Raw genomic sequence first — 25022 nt, forward strand, 5'->3', positions numbered from 1 at the left:
CAATTGAAGGAGAGTACCAGTTTAGTTACTTTCATCCCAAAATCCTGATGGTACAAAGTAGTGAGGTAGGTCTTCAGATAAGTAACAAAAATATAACAACTAGGAGGAAGGCGGGGTATGTTGTTTTCATGATTTTTTCAAATTCGAAATTTTATAAACGAGTTCCAACTCCCGAAAGATGCTTTAGTGAATCTAATTTGTACCACAAGCACTACAAAAGATTGAAAATGATACAGGTTGCGGGCTAGACTTGCAATCATGGAGAGTGTAGAAGCTATAAGAGGAGCCAATTTTAAACGCATGGCATTTTTATGTAAGTGGCAACTTTATTATACTCCATCTCATCTTAATAAAATGTATTCTTCCATATTGGGAACATGTTTTAGATGTAACTGCTCTAATGGGGATTAGCTTCATATCTGCTTTACATTCTTTGCTCTAACTGAATTCTGGAAGCAAATCTTTCATTGGCGTAGTGAAAAGCTTTGAATAGTTTTAATCTCTCAACCCAAAACTGTTCTTTTTGGAATCGTTGATACACGCAACTTAACTAATAGACAGCAACAGTATATTTTTATTGCATCCCTAGTTGCCAAGTCTTTAATTCTCCAAAAATAGAAGATGGCAGAGCCACCAACCTTTTCACAATGGCGATCTCAGATGATTCAAATTGAAGCTAAAGAAAAATTATACCCGCAAAGAATTGGAGCCATAGTCAAGGTTTCTGAAATTTGGGGAGGAAAGCAAAGTTGTAGCCCATGTCTATATTTACATTTGATCTACATCTATCTTATTCAAGAATGTAACTAGTATTTTGATGAATTATGTGATTTGTATTTCTATATCTCCTTTTTTGTTAACTGCAATAAAAAAAGAAATATAAATATTAAAAAACAGAAATTCACTGACAAAAACACAGGTTACAATAGTGTTATAGTTAGGAATTAGCATTTTAAATAAACTTTAAAAATTCACAGAAAAAAACCCAAAGGTTACAAGGAAGTTATAGATAGGCTCATATTTCACTCATACAAAACCAGTGAAATTCAGCCGTTATAGTTGGTTGAGCTAACTATTACTCCGCCCCCACAATGCAATGCTTATGACCTCACACATTATGTCACTCATGACATGGTCAGTGATATCACTGATGACATCACTGATGATATTATATATTCCAGTTTCTAATCTTTTTAGGACGGTGTTCCACAATATTGTTGACACAATATTTTCGTACTTTATGTATGCACAGTGGCAGTGTTTTCTGCTGGATGAAGCAACAAAAAGAGAAAATAAACAAGATCAAATTGAAGAATATGAACCAGTGTGGACTCTGTGTATTTTAGTATGATCTAGACTCTTGAATAGGATATATTTTTTGAGCGATTAACTAATCTATTGATTTGTTTGTGGTATTTTGTTATTTAGAGCTTTTTACATATCCAATACTTGGGAGATTATAATTGCTAAAGGGTGTGCTTATCGATGCTCTATTGTCTATAGCTTGTAAACACATTGAGCTTCTTCTATGTGAATCACATCTTCTGGTAATAGGTACTTTAGAGTGATGAAAGCACCCCTGAATGTAATTGATAGATGCTATTATTATTCATTCCCACTACTGTATTGCATATCATGAAATTGATTCAGTTATTGATGTGCTGTTCCTTTTCCTCCTGAGGAAAACACTACTACTAATGTGTTTCTAGCTTATGATTCAATAAATACTGATAAAACCAGTGGTATTGCAACTTCAAGGTCTTCAGGAATATAAACCTAGTGTAAAACCCTTTTGTGACTAGATATCATTTTAGTATCTGTTGCTGGGGGTCAAAGCTTCATCTGGTCATGGGAACAGAGTGAAGATATTCACAAATACAGAAATCTTACATTATTTACATGAATGTGAAGGTCTTATAATAATTTTGTTAAATATGTGAACATACTGTATATGCAATTAAGTGATTGGGCAAATAGTGTAAGTTCCCAGTGTGAGGTAATGGGGTTTGATAGCCAGTAGCCTCACTTGAACATAGTTCATGAGGGAGGGAATTTAAAGGGTCGACTGATCTCAAGCCGTCGATACAGGAAGATCTTTGGTAACTGCATTTTGATATAAACCTTTTTATCAAAATGTTATTTTGCAAGAGGAAAGATGGATCCCTGATATGCACTAAGATCATTTAATCCTTCCAAACCATCAGTATTAAAAACAAAAATGTACACTTACTTTGAATGTCTGGGTAGAGAATCATGTACAGCAGACCAAAACGTAGAGTTGTAGAAGTGGTCTCTGTGCCTGCTGAGAACAGGTCAGCCACTGTCAAGAGGAGATTGAGTTCACAGAAGGAGCTATTAGGGTCACCTTTTTCCTAAAAGGGAGTTAACAAAGACAGATCTTCATCAAAATGGATTATTGTTATAAATATCGATTCAATAAAGATGACAGAGAGAATCAGTAACAGTGAGCATAATATTGCAAATGATGTGCCTATGTTAGCTGAGCCAGGAATTTTGGGTACTGCTGACAATTATTTCACAACAGAGGTCCTGGTAAAATGCGAACCGTGGTGTGTGCCCTGCCCACTCCATGTACTTCATATATTCTCAAGCAAGTCCACAGATGTTGTAGGGGCAAGAATCTTTTGTTTGCCCCTTGGAGGCCACACAGCAAACACAGGCACTTTTACACACTTGATTTGTAGCTCAACACACCCAGATAACTGCTGGAGTCTGCCCTTCAGCAAACTGTGAAACTCACTACGAAGCCAAACAAATCTCTGCTACCAGAGTCATTGGTACCTTGTGAAAGAAGGTAGGCTGTACATTTTGCTACCCAGATTATTCCTCCTAAGTGTTATTTACAGCATCATGTTGTTAGCAGGAATGCATCTAGGAAAGATAAGGACCAGATTTCTCCTTCTATCCACACAACATTACTCAAAGTACCAAGTAAAAAGCTAGGGAACCCACTAAGCAAATATGAGAAGGTAAAATGAGACACTTTCATTTAGAAATATATGGTGTTGTAGCTTCCTTTATCCAGATGGGGGTATGCCAGTAGCGAGTTGATGTGGATCTGGTTGTACAGAAAGAAGTCTATTAAATTCAAGACATTTTTGGGACTATCCACATTCAGAGAACAGTAGCATTGGGTGACAGGCTGTTCCAAATGCAAGAGAGGGTGCAGCAGGAATAAAGTAGGGTCTTCATTTGAATTTGAACTGGTTCTGTGCTCATCCTTAACAGAGATTTTGGTTCTCCCCAAGGGCTGAAACTAGTCTGTGCATCTTGAAGAGTGTTTCTATTTTCATTAATTTCCAACCTCACTATATATGGTTTGCTTTAGAAATTAGGGGACCCATTAGGATGGCGGGCGGATCGCCCCCCTCGGGCCGGCGGTAGTCACCGCCGGCCTTGGGGGGCGATCAGCTCTCCATCCGTGCAGAAATGACCCCCCACAATATTACAATAGCTGGGGGGGGGGGGTCCGCGGCGGACGGAAAGACCGTCTGCCACTTTTCCATTCGGTCGACATGTCAACCAGGCGGAAAAGGGTACTATATGGTAGCCATATTAGAATGTGGGGTTTGCAATGCTTTTCCGTGGCGGCATTGCCGCCATGGAAAGGCATGCGGAGTCTGCTTGAGCGGCCCTTTGCGGGCCCCCAGGGACTCCGGGGGGTGCACATGGGGGGTACCTATGGTAACCCCATGCAGTTCCATGCACAACATGGCAGGCACCGCGCGGTGCCTGGCATGTTGTGCATGGAAGTGCACAACATGCCTTCCTGGCATTGTGGCGGGCGGTGCTGAGTGCACCGCCCGCCCCAATGTTAGGAATGCAAGATGCACCCACCACTGTGGCGGGTGCATCCTAATGGCAGTCACCGGACCCCCGCCCTTATGGCGGGTTGTCCATTTGTACGACGGGATGGTGGGAGGACAAAGTCTGCCCGCCAACCTAATGTGCCCCAGAGTCACTGGAGACTGTCTGATGCAGCCCCTGGAATGCCAGGAGGGTTGTAGAGATAGAGAGCAGATGGTGACCACTTCTGACCCTATGTAGGACCTTCATATCATTTACTGAGTGCCATTCTACAAATGTATGTAAGGAATTGTTGATGAGTTGCACCTTTGTCCACTATGAAATGTGTTTGGAGCTTTTTGGTTCAATCTGGTGTGACTGTTGAGTGCAATTAGGAGGGTGTAGTCATTATAAATATTGAAAACGATTTTGCCATTTCCAAATATTATTTGCTGCAGCTTCTTTCCAAGCTCCGTGGCATGATGGTTGAGGCCGCTGGGGCAATTAAGGTACATGTAACTAATGCCCCCTTCTGCCTACTTTTTCATTACTTTTGGTTGCTGGTGTGTGCAGGGATATAAAACCATCCACCAGCATACCTTCTAAGGCCCAGGTATCTTGAAAGCAGTGTATATTATAATTGTTGATCAGTGAGATCAAGTCACTGCCAACTATTTTCAGCCTCAGTTCTTCTTGGTATTTGCTTAGTAAATTAATGAATGACTCTGGTGGTTGATAGTGTGATACTTGATTCAAAGGTCTTTATCTGCTGGTCCTATCCATGTGCTAGTAATTTCGAGTAATCGCTACTAGTGTTGTTTACTAGGGCTGTGGCTTGCAAGTTCCAGTCACTATATGCAGCTAGTTTTTGTCTCCTAGTGCTCCAGTGATTGGCCATTTCATTCTGCTATTTGTTACTTGAACTTTACCTTTTACCTGTAGATTCAATGCCTCTTCTTTTGAAATGGATTTTCACTTTTCTCTGACCTAGGCCATTTGGTATGAATTGTGCTACTATAAGTGAGATGGCATTTATGGTGTTTTATTCAGTCATCTGAAATTTCCATTCTGATTGAGACTAAGTTTTCCAGGGACATCTTTATTGTCAGTAGTGTGCTGTTCTTTGGCCTTTCCTGAATAAATGAGAGATCAGAGCATTCTTGAGTGTCCAGTAGCACTGTAAGATCGCGAGATGTGTAGTTGGCAGGCGTATCAATTTTGGCTGTCCTGGCCTGATTTCTAATTTCTTACTAACCAACAGGAGGGAAGGCCCTCAGCTTTCATTCTTTCCACCTCAGTAAATCTATCCAATCCAGATTCGCCCCTTCAATCAGAGACTGGAGGAGCCATTGATCAGTTCTCAAGCTTCCTAAGAAAATACTGTGGATATCAATCCTTCCTCCTCTTCACATCTATTGGACGTATTCCTATTCAGGCCGAAGCCCCTGCAAGGGATTCTGGAGACTTTGGTCATGATGAACTCGGACCAGTTGTTACAATGTCCGGTCCTGAGGGATTTTTGCAGGCCCCAAGAGGGTGTACTGCATTGAAGGCGGTGTGCCACTGCTGCGATCACCCCCCTCACCGGGACCCATGATGTAGTTAGTGACTACATTACATAATTAGCTTGGTTCCTCCCACCGCGAACAATACCAGATTTCATATACATTATTGTATATTTTTTCACACTCTGGTTAGGGTGGGCCTTAGCGCGCCAATACCTCCGAATATTTTACCTTACGGTCCTGACAAAAGCCTGTTCAATTCACAACACATAGGCAGAAACATGTTGACCGTTTCATAGCAGACTTTGCTGAACAATTTATTCAGCCTTAAATGTCCCACACTTTGTTTTTAACCATGTCAGATTGGGTTCTAATTAAATGTATTCTTTGACACAATCGTGACATTTTTAACACTCACTTTTTCACTACTCCACTGAACATAAGCTACCAGCTCCGCAGTAACTCTGCGTTGAAGCACACCAGGGTGGCATTCGGCCTCTCCTGGTGGGTCCCGATGATGAAGCATGTCACCAACCAGGTTGGTGAGTGAGGACTTTATTAAGAAACTAGTTGGTTTCTCCTGTTGTGCTCTACTTGAATTATATTAATAGGCACACTCTCCTGTTGTTAAGATTATAAGGGAAGGGGAAGAAAGCAAAACAATTATGTCAGTTGAATAGTTTGACACTCCACCTAGCTTTAAGCAGATACCTTCACTCCAAGAAGCAGCATCTGCAGACCTTGCGCATGCAGGCTTCCTGATGAGCAAAGGGGGACGAGTGTTAACAAGGGTGAACTTTATGTCCTTCCTAATAGCCAGTATTGTGTGCAGGGCTAAGGCAGATCATTTAGGTTTAGGTCTGTGGATAGCAACTGAAGTGGAAGTTTCTATTGAATATTTGCTAATAAAAACAGAAATGCCAGTGTTGGATCACCAGGATGGCCTATTTTCTAGAAGGAGAGCTATTATTATGTCCCCCTCAGCAACTAATGCAGGCTACCCTAGTTTCAACCAGGTGTCGAGAAATTTACACCAGCATTTTAATAATAATTTAAGGATTGCTCCTTCAAATGATATGTCTCCCTATTGTGCAGGTTGTGACCAAAGATGCGTAACTTTGAATCGCTACCCCTACTCCTGAGCCATCAGGGTAACCATGATTCGGGGAAGTGGGGGAATGAAGCATAGATCATGGAGTTCTCCCGCAACCTCTCATTGGTAAGTTGGAACAAACACTGCTTTATACTCCTAAAAAAATGTGGTTATCTGGATGAATCTTCAAATTGTGCTTATGGAAGAAACATGTTTGCAGCAGAACACCAACCATTAGGGTTGTGTAACTATTACTAGACTGGGGTATGATCGAGAAAGGAGTAGCTTATCAGGTGGGCTACTGATGACCCTTATTCCCACTAAAATTGTAACCAAAACTATGGAATTCCTCAAATTGCCTCTGGGTACACAGTTGAACATAGTTGAAGTTTGTACAAAGAATAAAGAATAACGTTTTTTGTTTGTTAGTGAAGTTGTTTATTCATAAAGAGGTGTTTAATACTTGGAGAATATGGACTGCTGTACCTGACAACATTATAAATAATGCGTTGTTGAAATATCTGTATGCATTCTGATAATGGACTTAAAAGCAAGGCTATTCCCGCACATGCTGAGATTGTACTCCAGGATTTACTTCATCAATACAATGTGCCTGTGGCTCTATTCCCTGTGGGATGCCTCTTTAAAGATGGATATCTTGTTGTTTCCATAAGAAAGCCTATTTTAAAGAAAGATGATGCAAAGTGCCCTGCTAATTTTATATGAATTATTCTGTTAGATATCTCAGAGATATCTTTGATACAGGTGACTGTGGGCAAAGTTGAGTGGCAGGAGAATCTCCTTGGATTTGCTTTCTGCAATTTAGGAGTTCCACAGTTGTAAATGGGTTCAGGTGGAACTGGATAAATCAGCACGACTGTCGGAGAGAATAGATAGTAGAAAAGGGCTGAAGCAAGGTTTTGTTCTTGCCCCAACCTTTTTAGTCTTTATGTGGCTGATTTACCAGCTTTATTAAGAGGATCAAAATCATCTATGTTAGCAGACATCAAGACTAACATAATGTGACAAACACCTTAGGTGCTGGTGAACAGAGCCATTAGACTCCATCCAGGTACTGCGTGCAGCTGTGTGTGAACAAACTTCTGTAGCTAATAGACATTGATAGTGCTTTGTGTTGCTGTAATTTAATGGCATAAGTCCAATTGTAAGAACTAATGTGATTTTTTTCTGTTATAACAATTTTATGTTAGAAGCAGCCTAATCCTATACTTATCAGGTTTCTGACTATATTCTGAAAATACCGTTTTTCACTGTAAAGCATTGACGTTTACTTTAGAGATGTCTTATTTGACACTGTAACCTATGCGCCATTACTAACTTTAAATGTGAACAATGTGTGAATGTAACTCCTGTTTTATGATGAATTCTTATAACATTTTTCTAGAAATCAAGAAACACATTTAAGCAAAAAAAGAGGAACAACATCATTCCCCTCTAAAATGGTTACCACTCACATCCTTTGTTTATTATATACAGAAGACTTGGTTATGTTTTACTTTACGGTCATGGGTCTTCAGAGAAAATTAGACAAATTAGGTCTTTATTGTATGGAAAATAAATAAATGAACATTTTGAGAAAATTAAGATTCTGATCTTTGGAATAAAAGTAGAGAACTTCAAATGGCATTTGGGTGCCAATCAGATTGAGATTGTGAGCCAGTACTATTATTTTGGCATCACTTCTTAAGTAATCTGAGATGGCATCACATATGGGCTATGCAAAGGCCATGATCTTGATTCAGACAGACTCACTTGCTAAATTCAATCTAATCTATGGTGGATTCTGGAGGGCTCCCTAAATAAAAGCGTATAGTAGCATACTTTCTCCTTTTGCTCTGTACGTGTTGGAGGTTTTTTGCTGAGAGTGTAAGCATTCCTGGGATGTCCTTGAAGGGGCTGCCTTAAAAGAATACTGTGCTTACCAAAATCTTTAATTGTTCAAGGGATCAGGCATCAATTTAACGACATGGTATTTTATGGCCAGTCTCTACTTCCTAAGGTTTTTTAACCAATTAGCTCTGAAGTATCGGCCTCCCAAAATCTCAAGGTTGTGTTAGGAAGAGATCCTTGATAGTGAAAGGGAATGGGCCAGAACAGTTGTCAATAGGTTTAATGAATTTAAAATGTGGTATACTTCTTCGGGAGGAATTATCAAATTGAGATCTCTTCCCCTTAAAACACTCATTGAAGGTTTAAGCAGCCCATGTTTTCACACCCACAATCATTCTTACTTATACATCCTTAGGTCATGACGATCTTTTCCTACATATTTTCTGTCTGCCTGATCAGAATTATCGTTTAGAATTGCTAAAAATTTGGCTTGGGTATAATCCAGTCTATTCCTATCAACAGTGGATATAAGCTGGCAAATGTATAATGGGGTGTTCCTGTGTAGCCTAGAGATGAAGTGATCTATATCATATTTTGCTAGATTGTTTGTATTTTAAATAGGCGTGAATCATCTTTTTAAAACTTCTACTTAATATATATCAGACATTGAGCTGGATGGTCTGTTAGTACAAAATTTCATTTTAAAAATACCTGGGGATCGCTATATGGGAAATTAAATATTTTGACACACAAATATCTTTCTGCACAAATATCATTGACAAGAATTTCTTTGTTGTGGTAAGCAATATAGTTGTAAATAATATCTATGTTTTTAATATCATTATCAAAAACATAGTGGTTAGAAATATTGCTTTTTTATAATATTAATGTGTTTTAGTTGATATATAATTTTATGTGTTACTATTGTTTCTATAAATGTTACTTTTTTGAATATAGTTTGTAATTTTAAGTGATTTAAAATTTTGTATTAATTATTACGTTTTTATAGTAGTTAATAGTGTCAGTGGCTAGTTGGATTTGTAGGAAGATAGGGTGGGATGTTAATTAGGTAATAAATAATTTGGAATTATTTAATACATTGTATTTAAATATATAATTAGTATTTAATATGTAGTTTATGTAATATTGATATTTTATATTATATTATCGCAGGCAGTGTGTTTGTATAGGGTGGGTAGTTTATTAATCATAAATTATTAGCCAATTTGTTTATTGATTTGTAATTATGATAAACATTGAATACTGATTTATTTTACTTATATTTTGAGCTACAGGCTGTTAAGTGTGTATGGGTACAGGATGGAAAGTCAATTGCATAGTAATTAATTAACTAATAACTATTATTTGTGAATTATTTTTTTAATGAATTTTAAATATGTAAATTGCAGAAGACTTATATAATTTCTGTTTCTTTTAGTTGGTGGATGCTAGCTTTGTAGGGGTCTAAGGTGGGAAGTCAAATAAGTAATACGTATTTAACAATTATTCATTAAGTGCAATTATTTTTTTTTTATTTTAAATATGCAAATAATGGAATTGTTATTTTTTCACTATATTTTAGGCTGCTAGGTTTTTAGGGGTAAAGGTTGGAAAATGAATTAATAATTGAGTAACAAATATTTATTAATTGATAATTTTTTTAATAAACAGTAATTTGTAAATTGACTAATTGTTTATAATTTTTTAATATACAAAAATTACCCAGGGGCAGTCACCACTGGCTAGTTATAGTAAATATTGTGTTTACATAGGAAATACCTTTTTTGTGTTGCTAATAACTTTGGCGCCGTTTGACGAATCTCCACAAGACTTTTTAAAAAAGAGCTACTTTTTGACTAGTTTGTGGACGGAAAGTTTTGGATTGATTCATTAAGTGGTGGTTAAAGAAAAAGGGGGTCTCAAAACTTGTTTTCCACATTAATTTTTCCATAAGAACTTTAGACACTGCTACAGCCCAAACCGCTGACCATATTTACACTACATTTGGAAGCACAATAGATTTTGGTCCAGAGCTTTTGTGTTTTGGTGTAAATCCAGTCACTAGTGTTGGAGAAATCAAGGATAAAAAACAGTATAGTTAATGCCTTGGAGCCATTGTATATCCTTTGTGATGGATCTGCAAGCCACACCTTGCACTGTGATTGGCTGTCTGAAACTTGAAAAGCAACCTATGACCGCTATCCTAGGACTTGGTCCCCGGCTCCATAGAAAAACATTTTTTAAAAGTGGAAAGGCGCAGGTAGAGGTACCCTGACCCCCTGGATCGCTTGTGGATGCTGGAAAGGAAACCTCTGTGTGGGTGAACCAAATACTGCACTTATTTTTTGATTGTATTGTGGATTCACAGATCCTTCACAGTGCTCAGTGTGACCCCTAACACTTTGCAGTGGATCCACAAATCCATACACTGTTTAAAAAAAAGAATGTACACACATGCACATGCACTCCTACAAGTGACTTTCACTCACACAATCATGCACACACATACATATACACACTCCCACATACTTAGATAATCTCACACATAGATGCTCACCCACACACCAATGCTCATGCATCCTCTATGCAGAGTAACACCCAGCTTCACAATTTCATAGACACAGTTATCCACATACTTATGTAAGCTCTCATGCACACATACAAACACACACATGTGCAGAATCACATGCATACATAGGCCATGATTTAGATCTTGGCTGTCAGGTTACTCTATCATAACAGTGATAGATAGCCCTTCCACAGAAATATAAATCCCATAAAATGTAATGGGATTTATATTTCAGTAGATGGGATACCTGTCACCTTTGTAACGGAGTTACCCATCTGCCAAGATCTAAATCAGGCCAAAAGTTACTTATACAATTTTTGTAACTTTCGCAAAAAAACACAAACAATAGCATACTCAACTACATAAACACACTTAGATACACATGCACATAACCTCAGACTAACAGATATACCTATACCCTCCCCTAAAATATATAAACATACCCTACATATAAAGTTATATGCACTGTAAATACTATGCGCAAAATTAAACCCACAAGCACAGAACTCCATGTCCTGATATGGACAGAGACACATGTACACAGCCTCACACACACATACTCAACTACACAATCGGACAGGAGCTCTCCCTCACACAGAGTGACATCTACCCACACAATGCACAACAGAGTCACACAGACAATTTACTCAACCTCACATACTGAATGCTAATGATGAATGTAAATAATTATAAACACACACTTACTCACCCACACAATCTCTCCACAGATACCAAGACTTACATGTATGCTCACAAGAGAGACACACGGAGTAATACACACAAACACACAATCTCATATTTCTTTATTCACACACACACACCAGGTCAACCTCAGACCCCTAGAACCTTAGATACTGACATATATATAAAAGGTTACTCATCACATATACAACCCAACACATATTCACATAGACAGACATACAAGTATAGATATATACATATATACACTTAGAAACATACATTTACATGTCAGTATAGACACAATTACATATTAAGACAAACACCAAGTCATACATAAAGCCTCAGACATTCTTGTACAGATGTATATATATTAACATAGACTAGAATACATGCTCTTTTGCACACACACATACATTGTCCTACAAGCCTCTGCAGATACAATTTTGAAACAATTTTTTTTTAAATTACATTTGCCAGGATCTACCATGAGGTTTTATTTAACCAAATACATGTTATAGCCCTGGTAATTGGCTCCTAAATGGATCCACGGATCCAGTTGAAACATTAAAATAATTTGTGAAATTCAGAAATGCTTTTTTCTCCAAATAGGGTGGCTCTAAAAACAGCATTTGTTTGTATACTGTGTTGTGCACACTTATAGATAGAACTGGATACAATCCATGATGTTGTTAAGGAAGATACAGTTCCCTTCTGCTGTGAAATGGACTCCCTCCTTCCGAAACATACATGCCATATCGAAGCGGATGTTATTTTGGTAAATTGAGCCCATGTTATGGTTACTGAGATATGCAGAAATTGATTTGTTGACGTTTGCTAGATCTTGAGACAAAATTCAGATGACCACTGCCACTTCTGCCTTTGACATTTGTTGGACTATATATAAAGGCAGTATGAGGATATAGAGTCATTAGTTGTCCCAGTGTCTCAATCATTTGCATTTCTAGTCCAACCCCTATGATCATGCCCAGAATATTGCCACTGCAGTGGGTCTGGGTGATCACAATCCAAAATGGTCTTTTGCATAGGCAAACAATTGATGCTACTTCATACCTCTCTAGCTGATCCCAGTGATGTCCACTTGGGAAAATCCTAGATTTTTGTCAATGCCACATCTATTTGCACACTCTCTAGCCTAAAACACAAAGCTGTGTCCTGCAATCCACGCTCTGACTACAATGCTGGTATGGAGGAACTGGATACAGGAGGAATCAATAGCAGATTGGGAAATTTCAATATTGAGTGTGGAGAGTTATGAGAAATAGGGAAAAAACAGCAAAGATTGTGATTGGTTAAAGTTTTACTGTAGCACATTAAGTTAGGTAGTGATTAACTGTCATTTGAATGTTTTACTATGATTGGGAGATAGTAAAATGTTTCTGTTATACTTACTGAAATAGGTTGACATTTATTTTGTGTACACAGTGATGTCAAATGATATTGGTTTTCAGACTTACAGAGCAACCTATCAATTATGAACCTTTAACCTGAAGGTTGTTTCTAGAGGTTTTGAAATAGGTTGCTATGGGAACTGGGTTTGTGGAAAAGTGTATGGGTGAAGGGAGTAATAGAGAGTTCATACATTGGAAGGAAAAAAGTAAGTGGCTTGCCAAACCCTTGATTAGTACATATGTATTTTTACCGAGTGCAAGTTACTCTACATTGAAAACTTTCTATACAAGTTTAAACAATGTGTTTAATCCTACAATTTTTAATAGCTGTTGCTCAAGTAATATGCAGTTAAGACATCTCTCTTTTTTATTTATATATTGTCTCTGCCTATGATCTGCTAACCAATTTCCAACAAGTAAAATATTTAGGTATGTCTTTAAAGAAGCAAATGTAGTGTTTAAAAAAGTTAGTATCTACTCTCTTATAATGCTAGGTAAACTTAGATGTACTACATTAAAATTAGTAATACTATTTGAAAGTTATTGTTTGTAGGAAAAATATGTGAAACATTGGACAGAGGAGGGAGCACACATTTTTCCCTTTGAAGGATGTATTTATAATATGGTTTCATCTATGTAATGAAATTTAGTAGTCGGTTAATCCTTTATACGGTAAATTAAATGGGGTTGCACTATGATATTTTTAAATAGGAGTTTCCAGGGGAAAACTATATCTAATAGAAGTTTGGAAAATAATTTCTACTGTTGCACAGATTTCTGTACAATGAGCTGTGTTCAAGGAAACTGCCATATGTGGAAGAGGGTGGATTGAGTGTCCTGTGGGAGACTATAGTTATAAGTTTGTTTGGATAATCATATATAACATATGTGTGGTACAATGCTGTGTCATTGTACCACACATCTCTCCATTCTGCAGCGACCACTGTGCCCTCGGCCTAGTTGCCCCCTCGCTCCCCGCCTGCTGCCTGCCACCTACCTGCTGACGCCTTCCCAGCCCGGTGCCCCAGCCACCGCAGGGCCGCCCACCTCGAACGCCGATCCAGCCCGGCGCCCCAGCCGCCGCAGGGCCGCCGGACTCGATTTTCGCGCCGGTTTTTGCCGCGACCCCGCCCCCCCGCCTGCTGATAGGACAACGCGCTCCCCGCCTCACAGCTGACCCGCCCTCACGGATTCCTTCTTATGACGCCCCCTCAGCGACCGCGCAGCGGACGCGCGCAGCGGGAGCGCCGATTGAGCGCCGAAGGTGCGCCAAAGGCAAGCCCGTCTGCGCCCGTCCGTGCCTGGACCGCGCCCAGTGCCAGGACCCCTGGCCCCCGCAGCTCCCAGCCCACCCGCCGGACGTACGATGCCGCCACCCTCAACGCACTCAACGACGGACGAGTCCCGGGATGCTACCGTGCCACCCCGAGACGCTCCCACGGACCCTTCTGCTGTACTGCCTGCAAGTTCACCTGCATCCGGACCGGCATCGCACAAGCACCCGCCAAGACGAACACCAGCAGCAACCACCTCAAGTGCATCCTGCTCAACACCCGCTCAGTCCACAGACACGCCATCGAACTCTGGAACCTCATCGACACCACTGCTCCTGACGTTGCCTTCCTCACGGAGACCTGGATGAACGCCTCCTCAGCGCCCGACATCGCCATCGCCATCCCAGAGGGCTACAAGATCACCCGGAGAGACCGCACCGCCAACCAGACAGGAGGAGGCATCGCCATCATCCACAGGGACACCATCTGCATCACGACCTACACCGACGACATCCTGACTACCGCCGAACACCTACACTTCCAGATCCACACCGACCCGAAGACCACCCTCAGAGGCACCCTGATCTACCGACCCCCGGGACCACGCACCCAATTCAGCGAGGACATCGCCGACTTCGTCAGCCCGCATGCCCTCCCCTCCGCTGACTACATCCTCCTGGGGGACCTCAACTTCCGCCTGGAGAACAACAACGACCGCAACACCACCACCCTGCTCGACAACCTCGCCAACCTTGGACTCAAGCAACTGGTGACCACCCCCACCCACCTCGCCGGACACACACTTGACGCCGTCTTCTCATCCAGCAAAGACATCGCCTTCAGCCACGCCACAGGACTCCACTGGACGGACCACAGCTGCGTCCACTTCACCTTCAGAAGAACAACGACCCACCACCACCAGCAACAGGTCGCCCGCAGAAGCTGGAGCAAGATCACAGCCGACCAGCTCGCCGCTTCCCTGAGCCAGCACCCTCCCGCCAGCTCAGCGAACCCCAGCCAGGCCGCCGACAACCTCACGAAGTGGATCAGCAACTGCGCGGACGAACTCGCCCCACTGAGGACCCCGCCCAGCAGACCCGGCAGCAAGAAGGCCCCGTGGTTCACCGACGAACTCAAGAGCTCCAAGAAGAACTGCCGAGCCCTCGAGAGAGCCTGGAGAAGGGAGCCAACACCGGACAACATGACCACCCTCAAGCTTGCCACCCGGAAGCATCACCAACTGATCCGCGACACCAAGAAAACTGCATTCAAGGACCGGTTGGATAACAACGCACACAACAGCAAGGAACTCTTCAACATCGTGAAAGAGCTCTCCAACCCCAACGCCGGAAACAACGACATCACCCCATCGCAAGAACTCTGCAACTCCCTCGCCTCCTACTTCCACAACAAGATCGCGGACATACACAACAGCTTCAACACCCAACCGACGAACGCCACGTCCAACTCGACCGAACCACCGCCCCCCACCACCACCCTCCGCGCCTGGACTCCGATCTGCACCGAAGAAACTGTCCGCATCATGAACTCCATCCACTCCGGATCTCCGACCGACCCCTGCCCTCACCACGTCTTCAACAAGGCCGATGCCGTCATAAAACCCCACCTGCGGGACATCATCAACACCTCCTTCACCACCGCCACCTTCCCTGAGAGCTGGAAGCATGCCGAACTCAGCGCTCTACTCAAGAAACCAACAGCGGACCCCACCGAACTCAAGAATTACCGCCCCATCTCGCTGCTCCCGTTCCCAGCCAAAGTCATCGAGAAGACCGTCAACAAGCAGCTGGCCGCCTTCCTCGAGACGAACGGATCCCTCGACCCCTCACAGTCTGGCTTCCGAGCCAACCACAGCACCGAGACCGCCCTCATCGCTGCCACCGATGACATCCGAACCCTGATGGACAACGGAGAAACAGCGGCCCTCATCCTACTAGACCTCTCCGCGGCCTTCGACACTGTCTTCCACCGCACCCTAGTGCAGCGCCTCAGCAACGTCGGAATCCAGGAGAAGGCGCTGGAATGGATCATCTCCTTCCTCGACGGAAGAACACAGAGAGTCCGTCTACCACCGTACAAGTCAGAGGCCACCGAAGTCATCTGCGGCGTCCCTCAAGGATCCTCGCTGAGCCCAACCCTCTTCAACGTCTACATGAGCCCCCTCACGGCCATCGCACGCCAACACAACCTCAACATCATCTCCTACGCCGACGATACCCAGCTGATCCTCTCCCTGACCAACAACCCCGCCGCCGCCAGAGCCAACCTTCACGAAGGAATGAAAGAGGTAGCCGAGTGGATGTCGACCAGCCGTCTGAAGCTGAACTCGGACAAGACGGAAGTCCTCATCCTGGGATCCTCGCCCTCCGCCTGGGATGACTCCTGGTGGCCCCCCGCCCTGGGCACCGCACCCAAACCGACAGACCACGCACGCAACCTGGGCTTCATCCTGGACTCCTCCCTCTCCATGACCAGACAAGTCAACGCCGTCTCCTCGTCGTGCTTCAACATCCTGCGCATGCTACAGAAGATCTTCCGGTGGATCCCCATCGAGACCAGGAAGACTGTCACTCAGGCACTCGTCACCAGCCGACTGGACTACGGCAACGCCCTCTACGCCGGAACCACCGCCAAGCTCCAGAAGAGACTCCAACGGATCCAGAACGCCTCAGCCAGACTCATCCTCGACATCCCACGACACAGCCACATTTCCGGACACCTAAGAGACCTGCACTGGCTCCCGGTCAACAAGAGAATCACCTTCCGTCTCCTTACCCACGCACACAAAGCTCTCCACGACCAAGGCCCGAGCTACCTCAACAACCGCATCAACTTCTACGCTCCCAAACGACACCTCCGATCAGCCAGTCACGCCCGCGCCGCCGTCCCCCGCATCCGAAGAGCGACAACAGGAGGAAGGTCCTTCTCCTACCTGGCCGCCAAGACCTGGAACTCCCTCCCTCCCGACCTGCGCCTGACCCAAGACCACCTCGCCTTCAGGAAGAAGCTCAAGACCTGGCTGTTCGGGTAGCAGCAGCACCCCCCCCCCCTAGCGCCTTGAGACCCTCCGGGTAAGTAGAGCGCTCTATAAATGCCTATGATTGATTGATTGATTGTCAGTAAGCAGGTCTGTTCATTTGTTAAAGTGTTAATTATAGGGCCTTACATAAGATCCTGTAATTTTCTGGGAAACTGGTCCATCTCTAAAGACTTCAATTTAGAGTCAGCGGTTTACGTCAAACACCCTTTTAAAGCTAGCAAGTTTGTTCTGTTATGGGATGGTCACCGAATTCTAAACATTAAAATATATTCTAACTTTTATTTTGCTGTGGATTTTCTGTCTATAGTTCTCTCTCTTTCTAGGTTAGGTTGAAGAGTCTAGTGTCTCATTATACATATTTATTGTTTACTTGAAATACATCTGTGTCTTTTTGGAACAGAACTGAGGATTCATAGTTTAGTTGCAGCTCTATATACCATGTACTGGTAGGTGAGGTTACATCTACACACACTTCTCACTGTAAAACAAGCTTTGCATGAAATGGCCAGTCCCTAAATACAAGCATTACCAAATACTAGGCCTATCTACTTCTACGTATTAGTCTCCCCCTACTGACAAAAGTATACTAACTAGACACATCATACATTCAATGGCATAAGCTTCTTTGATAGACACATTTCTGTCTGACCAGACCTGAGCATGATGAGTCCAGTCCTTACCACACAGCTGACATTTACAGAATGTTTTGCATCAAAAGGCCAGTTTTTCGATACACACATCACCTAATACTAGACCTTGGAACTTCTACATAAAGGTCTCCTATTGAAACTCAGAACCAAGTGTGTACTAACTTGAGGCATTATGTGTTCAATGGCGAGAGCCTCTTTAATATACCCATTTCTGTCTGACTGGGACCTGAGCATGAAGAGCCCTGTCCCTTACCTCAAATGCCATGTAATGGCAAGAGAAAGATCTTCTAAACACAGCTCTCTCTACAATAAACAAAAGCTCTGCATCAAAACTCCACTTCATCATTGTGCACATAACCATTTCTGCATACTTCTGTCCCTGAAGCAAAGTTAGTTATGTCTTTCCATCTTCCAGCCCTCTAGTATACACGTTAGGTGTTTAAAGGCAGGAGCCTCTTTGATATACACGTTTCTTTGTGATCTACCCTCAGCATGAAGAGTCGAGGCCCTGAACACATGTACCATGCAGTGACAAGAGAAGTCTTTTCTACAAACAGCTCTTTCCCTACCGAAACAAAGCTCTGCATCAACAAGCCAGTTCCTCACTGCACACATCACCTAATTCCAGGCTCAATCATTTCTGTATACAACTGTCCCCTAAACAAAGCTCAGAACTAAGTGGTTAGCGCTCTAGTATACATGTTATGTGTTAAAAGGCCCCAGACTACAATTTTCTTTGTGTTCAAACTTCAGCATGAAGAGTCCAGGACCCTACCACAGATAATATGTACTGGGAGATTAAGCAACTTGTAACACAGCTGACTGGCTAAACAAACCTTTCGCCAAAAGGCAAGTCCCTTCATACACACATCACCTGACACTAGGCTTATCCACGTCTTCAAATAGGTGTTCCCGTATGAAAAGCTCTGACCCAAGGGTGAACTGTCCAACTATATACATTATGTATTAAATAGCATGAACCTCCTTAAGACACAAATTTCTCTCTGACAAGAGCTAAGGATGAAAATCCAGTACCCTCGCACACCTACTGTGCACTGGTAGGTGAAGCCACTTCTACACACAGCTTTGCCCTTACCTATACACAGCTCTGCATCAAACCAATGTACACCACACCTAATACAAGGCCAAGCCATTTCTGCATACAGCTGTCCCCCTTACCAAAGCTTAGAACAGTGAGCCTGATTCACAAAGGTAAACTTAGATGTTTGGTCTAAACTTATACCAAACATCTATGTTTACGACTTTGGGAGTTCCACCCCAAGTGCAGACATTAATGTACTTCTCGTAATTGTCCTTGGTGAATTCTCAAAGTCATCAACTTAGACGTTTGGTCTAAGTTAGGACCAAACATCTAAGTTTACTTTTGTGGATCGGGCCCAAAGCGTCTAGTCCACTTCTAGACACATTTGTGTTAAAACATACACGCCTCTTTAATGTACAAGTTTCTCCCTGAGCAAAATTCAGCATGAAGATTCTAGTCCCCTATCACAAATAACTTGTCTTGATAGGTGAAGGCACGAGTACACACAGGTGACTGCCTAAATAAAGTTTTGCATGAAAAGGCCAGACCCTCAATACACACACATCACCTAATACTAAGCCTAGTCACTTTTACATATAGCTGTCCACCTATGGAAAAGGCAGAACTAAGTGTGTGCTCTCCAACTAGATGCATTATATGTTCAATGGCATGAGCCTCTTTGATACACACATTTTTGTCTGACCAGACCCGAGCATGAAGAGTTCAGTCCCCTAACACACATGCCATAGAGTGGCAGGTGAAGACACTTCTATGCACAGGTTTCTCCCTACCTAAACAAAGCTATACATCAATAGGCCAGTAACCCACTGCCCACATCACCTAATTCCAGGCCTAACCACTTCTGCATTCAACCACCCCCCTAAGCAAAGCTTAGAGAACTAAGTGCCTGATTCGCAAAGGTAAATTTACACTTTTGTGTAAGTTTACCATTGTTTGCTATTCACATGTATACTAGAGGGTTAGACACATTTAGGCCTGATTCACATAGATCAATTTACAAAGGCATTTACGAATAGTACCTTTACGAGTTCAGAGTCTCCTCATATAAAAAGACCTATCTTTTTATGTGTGGAGACTCCACACTCTTAAAGATACTACTCACAAATCCCTCTGTGAATCACAAACAATTCTAAATTGATCTTTGTGAATGAGGCCTAAATGTGTCTAAACCTCCAGTACACATGTTAGATGTTTAAAAGTTTGAGCCTTTATAATATAGAGGTTTCTCTAGGAGCAGACCTCAGCATGAAGAGTTTTGTCCCATACCACACATAACATGTACTGGTACGTGAAGGTACTTTAACACCCAGCCAACAGACTAAAGAAAGCTATGCATCAAAAGGTCAGTCGCTCAATACACACATCACCCATTACTAGGCTTAACTACTTCTACATATTGGTGTCCCCCTATAGAAAACACAGAACCAACTGTATACTCTTCAACAAGACACATATACACATTTCTGTCTGACCTGACTTGAGCATTAAGAGTCCAGTCCGCTAGCACACATACCATGTAGTGAGGAGAGAAGGCACTTCTACAGACAGCTATCTACCTACCCAAACAAAGTTCTATATCAATAGACCAATACTACACTTCACACATCACCCAATTCTAGGCCTAACCACTTCTGCATAAAACTGTCCCTCTAAGTAAAGTTCAGAAGTATCAATTTCTCTACTACAGACAGTATGTGTTAAATGGTACACACCTCTTTAGCATACAACCTTTTTCCTGAACAAAGATGAGCATCAACATTCCGGTCCCTACATCATATACCATGTACTGATAAGTGAAGCCACTTCTATCTGCAATTCTCTCCCTAAATAAAGTTGTGCATGGAAGGGCTAGTACCCAAGTGCACACATAATCTAATACCATGCCCACCTGCAAATGCATACTACTGTCCTATTAAGGAAAACTACTAATAAAGTGACTTTTCCCCTACTACAAACATTTTCTATTAAATGATGGAACCTCTTTTCTATGCTGTGAGGTGGCGGCCCCGCGGGCCTCCCAGGACGGCTGTTCTACCCCGCACCTACCTCGGGCTCTTCCACTACCGGGACTACAAAAACGCACCCCATATCCTATGGCAAAGACAGAGCTCGGCAATCCGGCCATAACCCACGAGGCTCCGCCCTTCTCTCTTCCCCAGGGACCAACCAGAACCAAGAGCCCGGAGGAAGTATATCCCTCCGACCCCGGAAGTCCCGCCTTAGCGGCAGAGTCAGCACAGGATAAAAGCGGGATCCGAGCAGAACACCCTGTCGGAGTTTTGTGGCAGGAGATTCGGACTGGAGCTGAAGAAGGAGAGAAGACGTGTGACGGAGACGTGTGGACCGAAGAGTGGTGGAGCCCACAGGAGGTGGCTGAAGAGCGGCCGTAACTCACTTGGAGAGTTACGGCGGACCGGGTGAGTGTCTTAAGCCTTCCTTACCCCTACTCAATAGGAGTCCTAGTAACGCCCTGTAAATACACCCTTCTCTTTAGCATCACGTACCCCACACTGTAGCATTTTTGTATAGCACTTGCACTGTTTGAAGTGACCCCGTGTCCCCGTTCCCACACCCCCCCTTCCCGACACCCTTTCTATAAACCCCCTTGTGTTCCGACCTCCCTACACCCTCCTTTCCTCACGATATCCTTTCTCTTCCCGCCTCCTCACGACCCGGGTGACGGTGTTCGATATAACATCTGATCAAGGATAAGACTAACGGTCCTTTGTTTCTTCTCTTACTGCCCTCCGTGGACCTCCCCTACACCGGAGCTGTCGGAGAATCCCAGACCCAGGACTACACCCAAGACCCGGAGCGGACTGCGAACCCGGAACCCTTCTTACCTTCCTTTTTGTTGGGACATTGATTCTGCCTCCTTGTATAAATAAACCTACAGAATAGCACACTACATACGGCCTCCTCGCCTGCTTTTCCGGCCCGCAGATCGCCCACCCTTACATCTGGTGTCAGAAGTGGGATCTGATGGAGGCATGGAGGCCGTGGTGAAACAGATGGCGGAATCCCAGGAGCTATTCGGGAAGCTTATGGAACAATTTCTCAAGACCGCTGAGACCGACAGGGGACAGCTCCATGACGTCCTTAAGGGTCAGGGGGTGGCCCATGAACAAACAATTGAGAAGCTAACTACCGTCCTGGGACAACCTAGACCGGTCTCCTCTTTCCCGTCAGTCGTTTTACAGAAGTATGTCCCGGGAGAGGACCCGGACTACTTCTTCACCAACTTTGAAAGGCTAGCCCAAGCCGCCAACTGGCCTGCGGATCGATGGGGTCAATACCTAGGTCCCCTTCTGACCGGCGACTTACAAGCGGCCTACCAGCAGGCCAACATCCAAGGCACCACCCCGTATGCAGATATCAAGCGGTGTATATTGGAACGTTTAGGTATCGATGATGACACCTACAGGGTTCAACTGCGACAAGCAAAGGAGAAGCCTCAGGAGAATCCGAGAGCTCTCTCCTTTCGGATCAAGGATCTCGCCAACCGATGGCTCCGACCCGAGACATCCACCAAAGACAATATCCTTGAAAAAATATATCTTGAACAATTTCTGAACTCCTTGCACCCAGCCACCCAACGATGGGTAAGGCAACACTCTAGACTCACTCTTGAAACCGCCATAGAGATAGCCTCTGCCTATAGCCGGGCTCAAGAGCTCCAACGGGGAAAGGAGGAACATTCACACAAGTATTCCCACAGTATGGTCTCCCGTCCCCCTCGTCCCCAAACAACACGAAGACCGGAACCTCCACCTCTTCTGCCCTCACCGGTCCTGTTCCGACCCCCCAACCCCGGTCCCCAGTGTTACTCATGTGGTGGGTTTGGGCACATCGCCCGGATGTGCCCGCAGAAGGAGGAGCCAATGGAGATCGGCCTGGTACGGAACTACCTGTGTCACCCTCCCGGGGCCGCTCCCCCGCCGTTTCACTGTCAGGTTTCTGTGGATGGACGACGATTGATGGCCCTGGCTGACACTGGGTGCCGTCAGAGTGTAGTAAGACCCCAAGATCTGGCCCATCCTGTCCAACACCCTACGGGAGTAGTGGCCATCCAATGTGTCCATGGGGACACCAAGCACTACCCTACCACTCAAGTACGGATCCATCATCAGAAGGATCCAGGAACCAACCTCACCGTAGGCCTCGTACCTGCTCTCCCTGAACAAGCCATCCTGGGGAGTGACTATCCGGGATTACCCACACTACTTCAGGAGACCTCGGATTCTCTGACCCAATGGTGGAAGGATGCTCCTTATCAGGGACAGTCTACCCCGGAGTCTACACCCAAACCACATAAACCCAAAAGCCAGAGGAGAAAAGAAAAGAAAGAGTATGTCAGCGCCTATCCCGTGTTAACCGAAGACCATCCCTGGCAGACCGATAGAGAATTCAGGGCGGCACAACAGGAGGATCCCCTCCTGCAGGAAGCCTGGGGAAGGGCCCTTGACCACGAAGATCCCTTGCAAGTAGGTCCTTACTTTTTCAAGAAAAACGGGTTGCTGTACCGGGGAGGGGGGACACAACAGAACGCCCAGTTGCTCATCCCAGGTCCCTTCCAGCACAAAGTCCTCTTCCTTGCTCATAGCCACCTTTTAGGGGGTCACTTTGGGGATGAGAAAACCAGTCAAGCAGTCCTGGAGAAATTCTATTGGCCGGGGGTACACCAAATGATAAAAACCTACTGTAGGGAGTGCGTGGTCTGTCAGAAAAACAGCCGTTACCGACCACCCAGAGTCCCTTTACAACCCCTACCCCTCATAGACGTCCCGTTCAGTAGGATAGGAATGGATATCATAGGCCCCCTCCTGCCTTCCCGCAGCGGGTGTCGCTATGCGTTAGTCATAGTCGACTATGCCACCCGCTTCCCGGAAGCCATACCCCTGCGCCAACCCACTACCCAGGCGATAGCAAAAGCCCTGATCACCCTGTTCTCTCGCGTAGGCTTTCCCAGAGAGATCTTGACTGATCAAGGTACACCTTTCGTGTCAGCCCTTATGAAGCGGGTCTGTGCTGAGCTGGGGATTAAGCAAATCCGTACCTCTGCCTACCATCCGCAAACGGATGGTTTGGTCGAACGGTACAACGCCACCCTCAAACAAACTCTCAAGAAGCTTTTGGGTCTGGAAGCAAAAAGGTGGGAGGATATGTTGCCACTGGCTCTGTTCGCCATACGCTGTAAAACGCAGAGCAGCACCGGCTATTCCCCTTATGAGCTGCTGTATGGCCGGCCTCCCCGCACCCTGTTAGACATGGCACAGGAGGCCTGGGAAGCAGAGCCGGATCGCACTCGGCCGCTTCCAGAATACTTGGATAACCTCAAAACACATCTAGCCATGATACGGGACATAGTCCGACAGAACCTCGAAAATGCCCAAACCAGCCAGAAGAAACAATATGACAAAGGCACCCGTCCCAGAGTTTTTGCTGTTAACGATTTGGTCCTTCTTATGATGCCCTCGTCCGACCAGAAACTTCTAGGTCGTTGGCAGGGCCCTTACACCATTCTACAGCAGGTCACGCCGGTTACCTATGAGGTGGAACTGGATGCAAAACGCGGTGTCTCCCAGATATTCCACGTGAATCTGCTTAAAAAATGGGAAGGGCCCCGGCCGGTGTTGACAGGAACCAGCCCAACCCTGACCTTTCCTTTTGACCCTTGTGTAGACCCTGAACTGCCTCCTGCTCTAGTCCAGGAACTCCGCAAAGCCCTAGGACCCCTTCAGAGAGTCTTCTCCTCTTCCCCAGGTCGAACCAGCATCACTGAGCATGCCATCGAAACTGAGCCAGGAAAGGTGGTCCGGCTACGACCCTATAGAGTACCCGAGGCCCGTCGGGCGGTCATAAGGCAGGAGATAGAAGACATGCAAAGGATGGGAATCATAGAACCCTCAGTAAGCAACTGGAATTCCCCTATAGTCCTTGTCCCAAAACCCGACGGGTCGGTCCGCTTCTGTATCGACTTTCGAGAGGTCAACAAAATATCCTCATTCGATACCTATCCCTTGCCCAGGGTGGACGAAATGATAGAGAGGATAGGGAAG

At 44.2% G+C, this 25022-nt stretch overlaps 1 protein-coding gene across 2 annotated transcripts in view; it reads right to left on the bottom strand.

Annotated features, from left to right (window-relative positions):
- The window catches only part of LOC147748025 (cytochrome P450 2D15-like), a 777398-nt gene that overhangs the window by 209665 nt on the left and 542711 nt on the right, over positions 1 to 25022 (bottom strand). For both annotated transcript variants that reach the window (XM_086957982.1, XM_086957972.1), the window contains exon 6: positions 2231 to 2372. In XM_086957982.1, coding sequence (XP_086814108.1) covers positions 2231 to 2372 — 142 coding nt within the window. The remainder of the gene's footprint in view (positions 1 to 2230; positions 2373 to 25022) is intronic.

The sequence above is a fragment of the Lissotriton vulgaris genome, chromosome 1_1 (genome assembly GCF_964263255.1).
Source record: "Lissotriton vulgaris chromosome 1_1, aLisVul1.2, whole genome shotgun sequence".
Classification (NCBI taxonomy): domain Eukaryota; kingdom Metazoa; phylum Chordata; class Amphibia; order Caudata; family Salamandridae; genus Lissotriton; species Lissotriton vulgaris.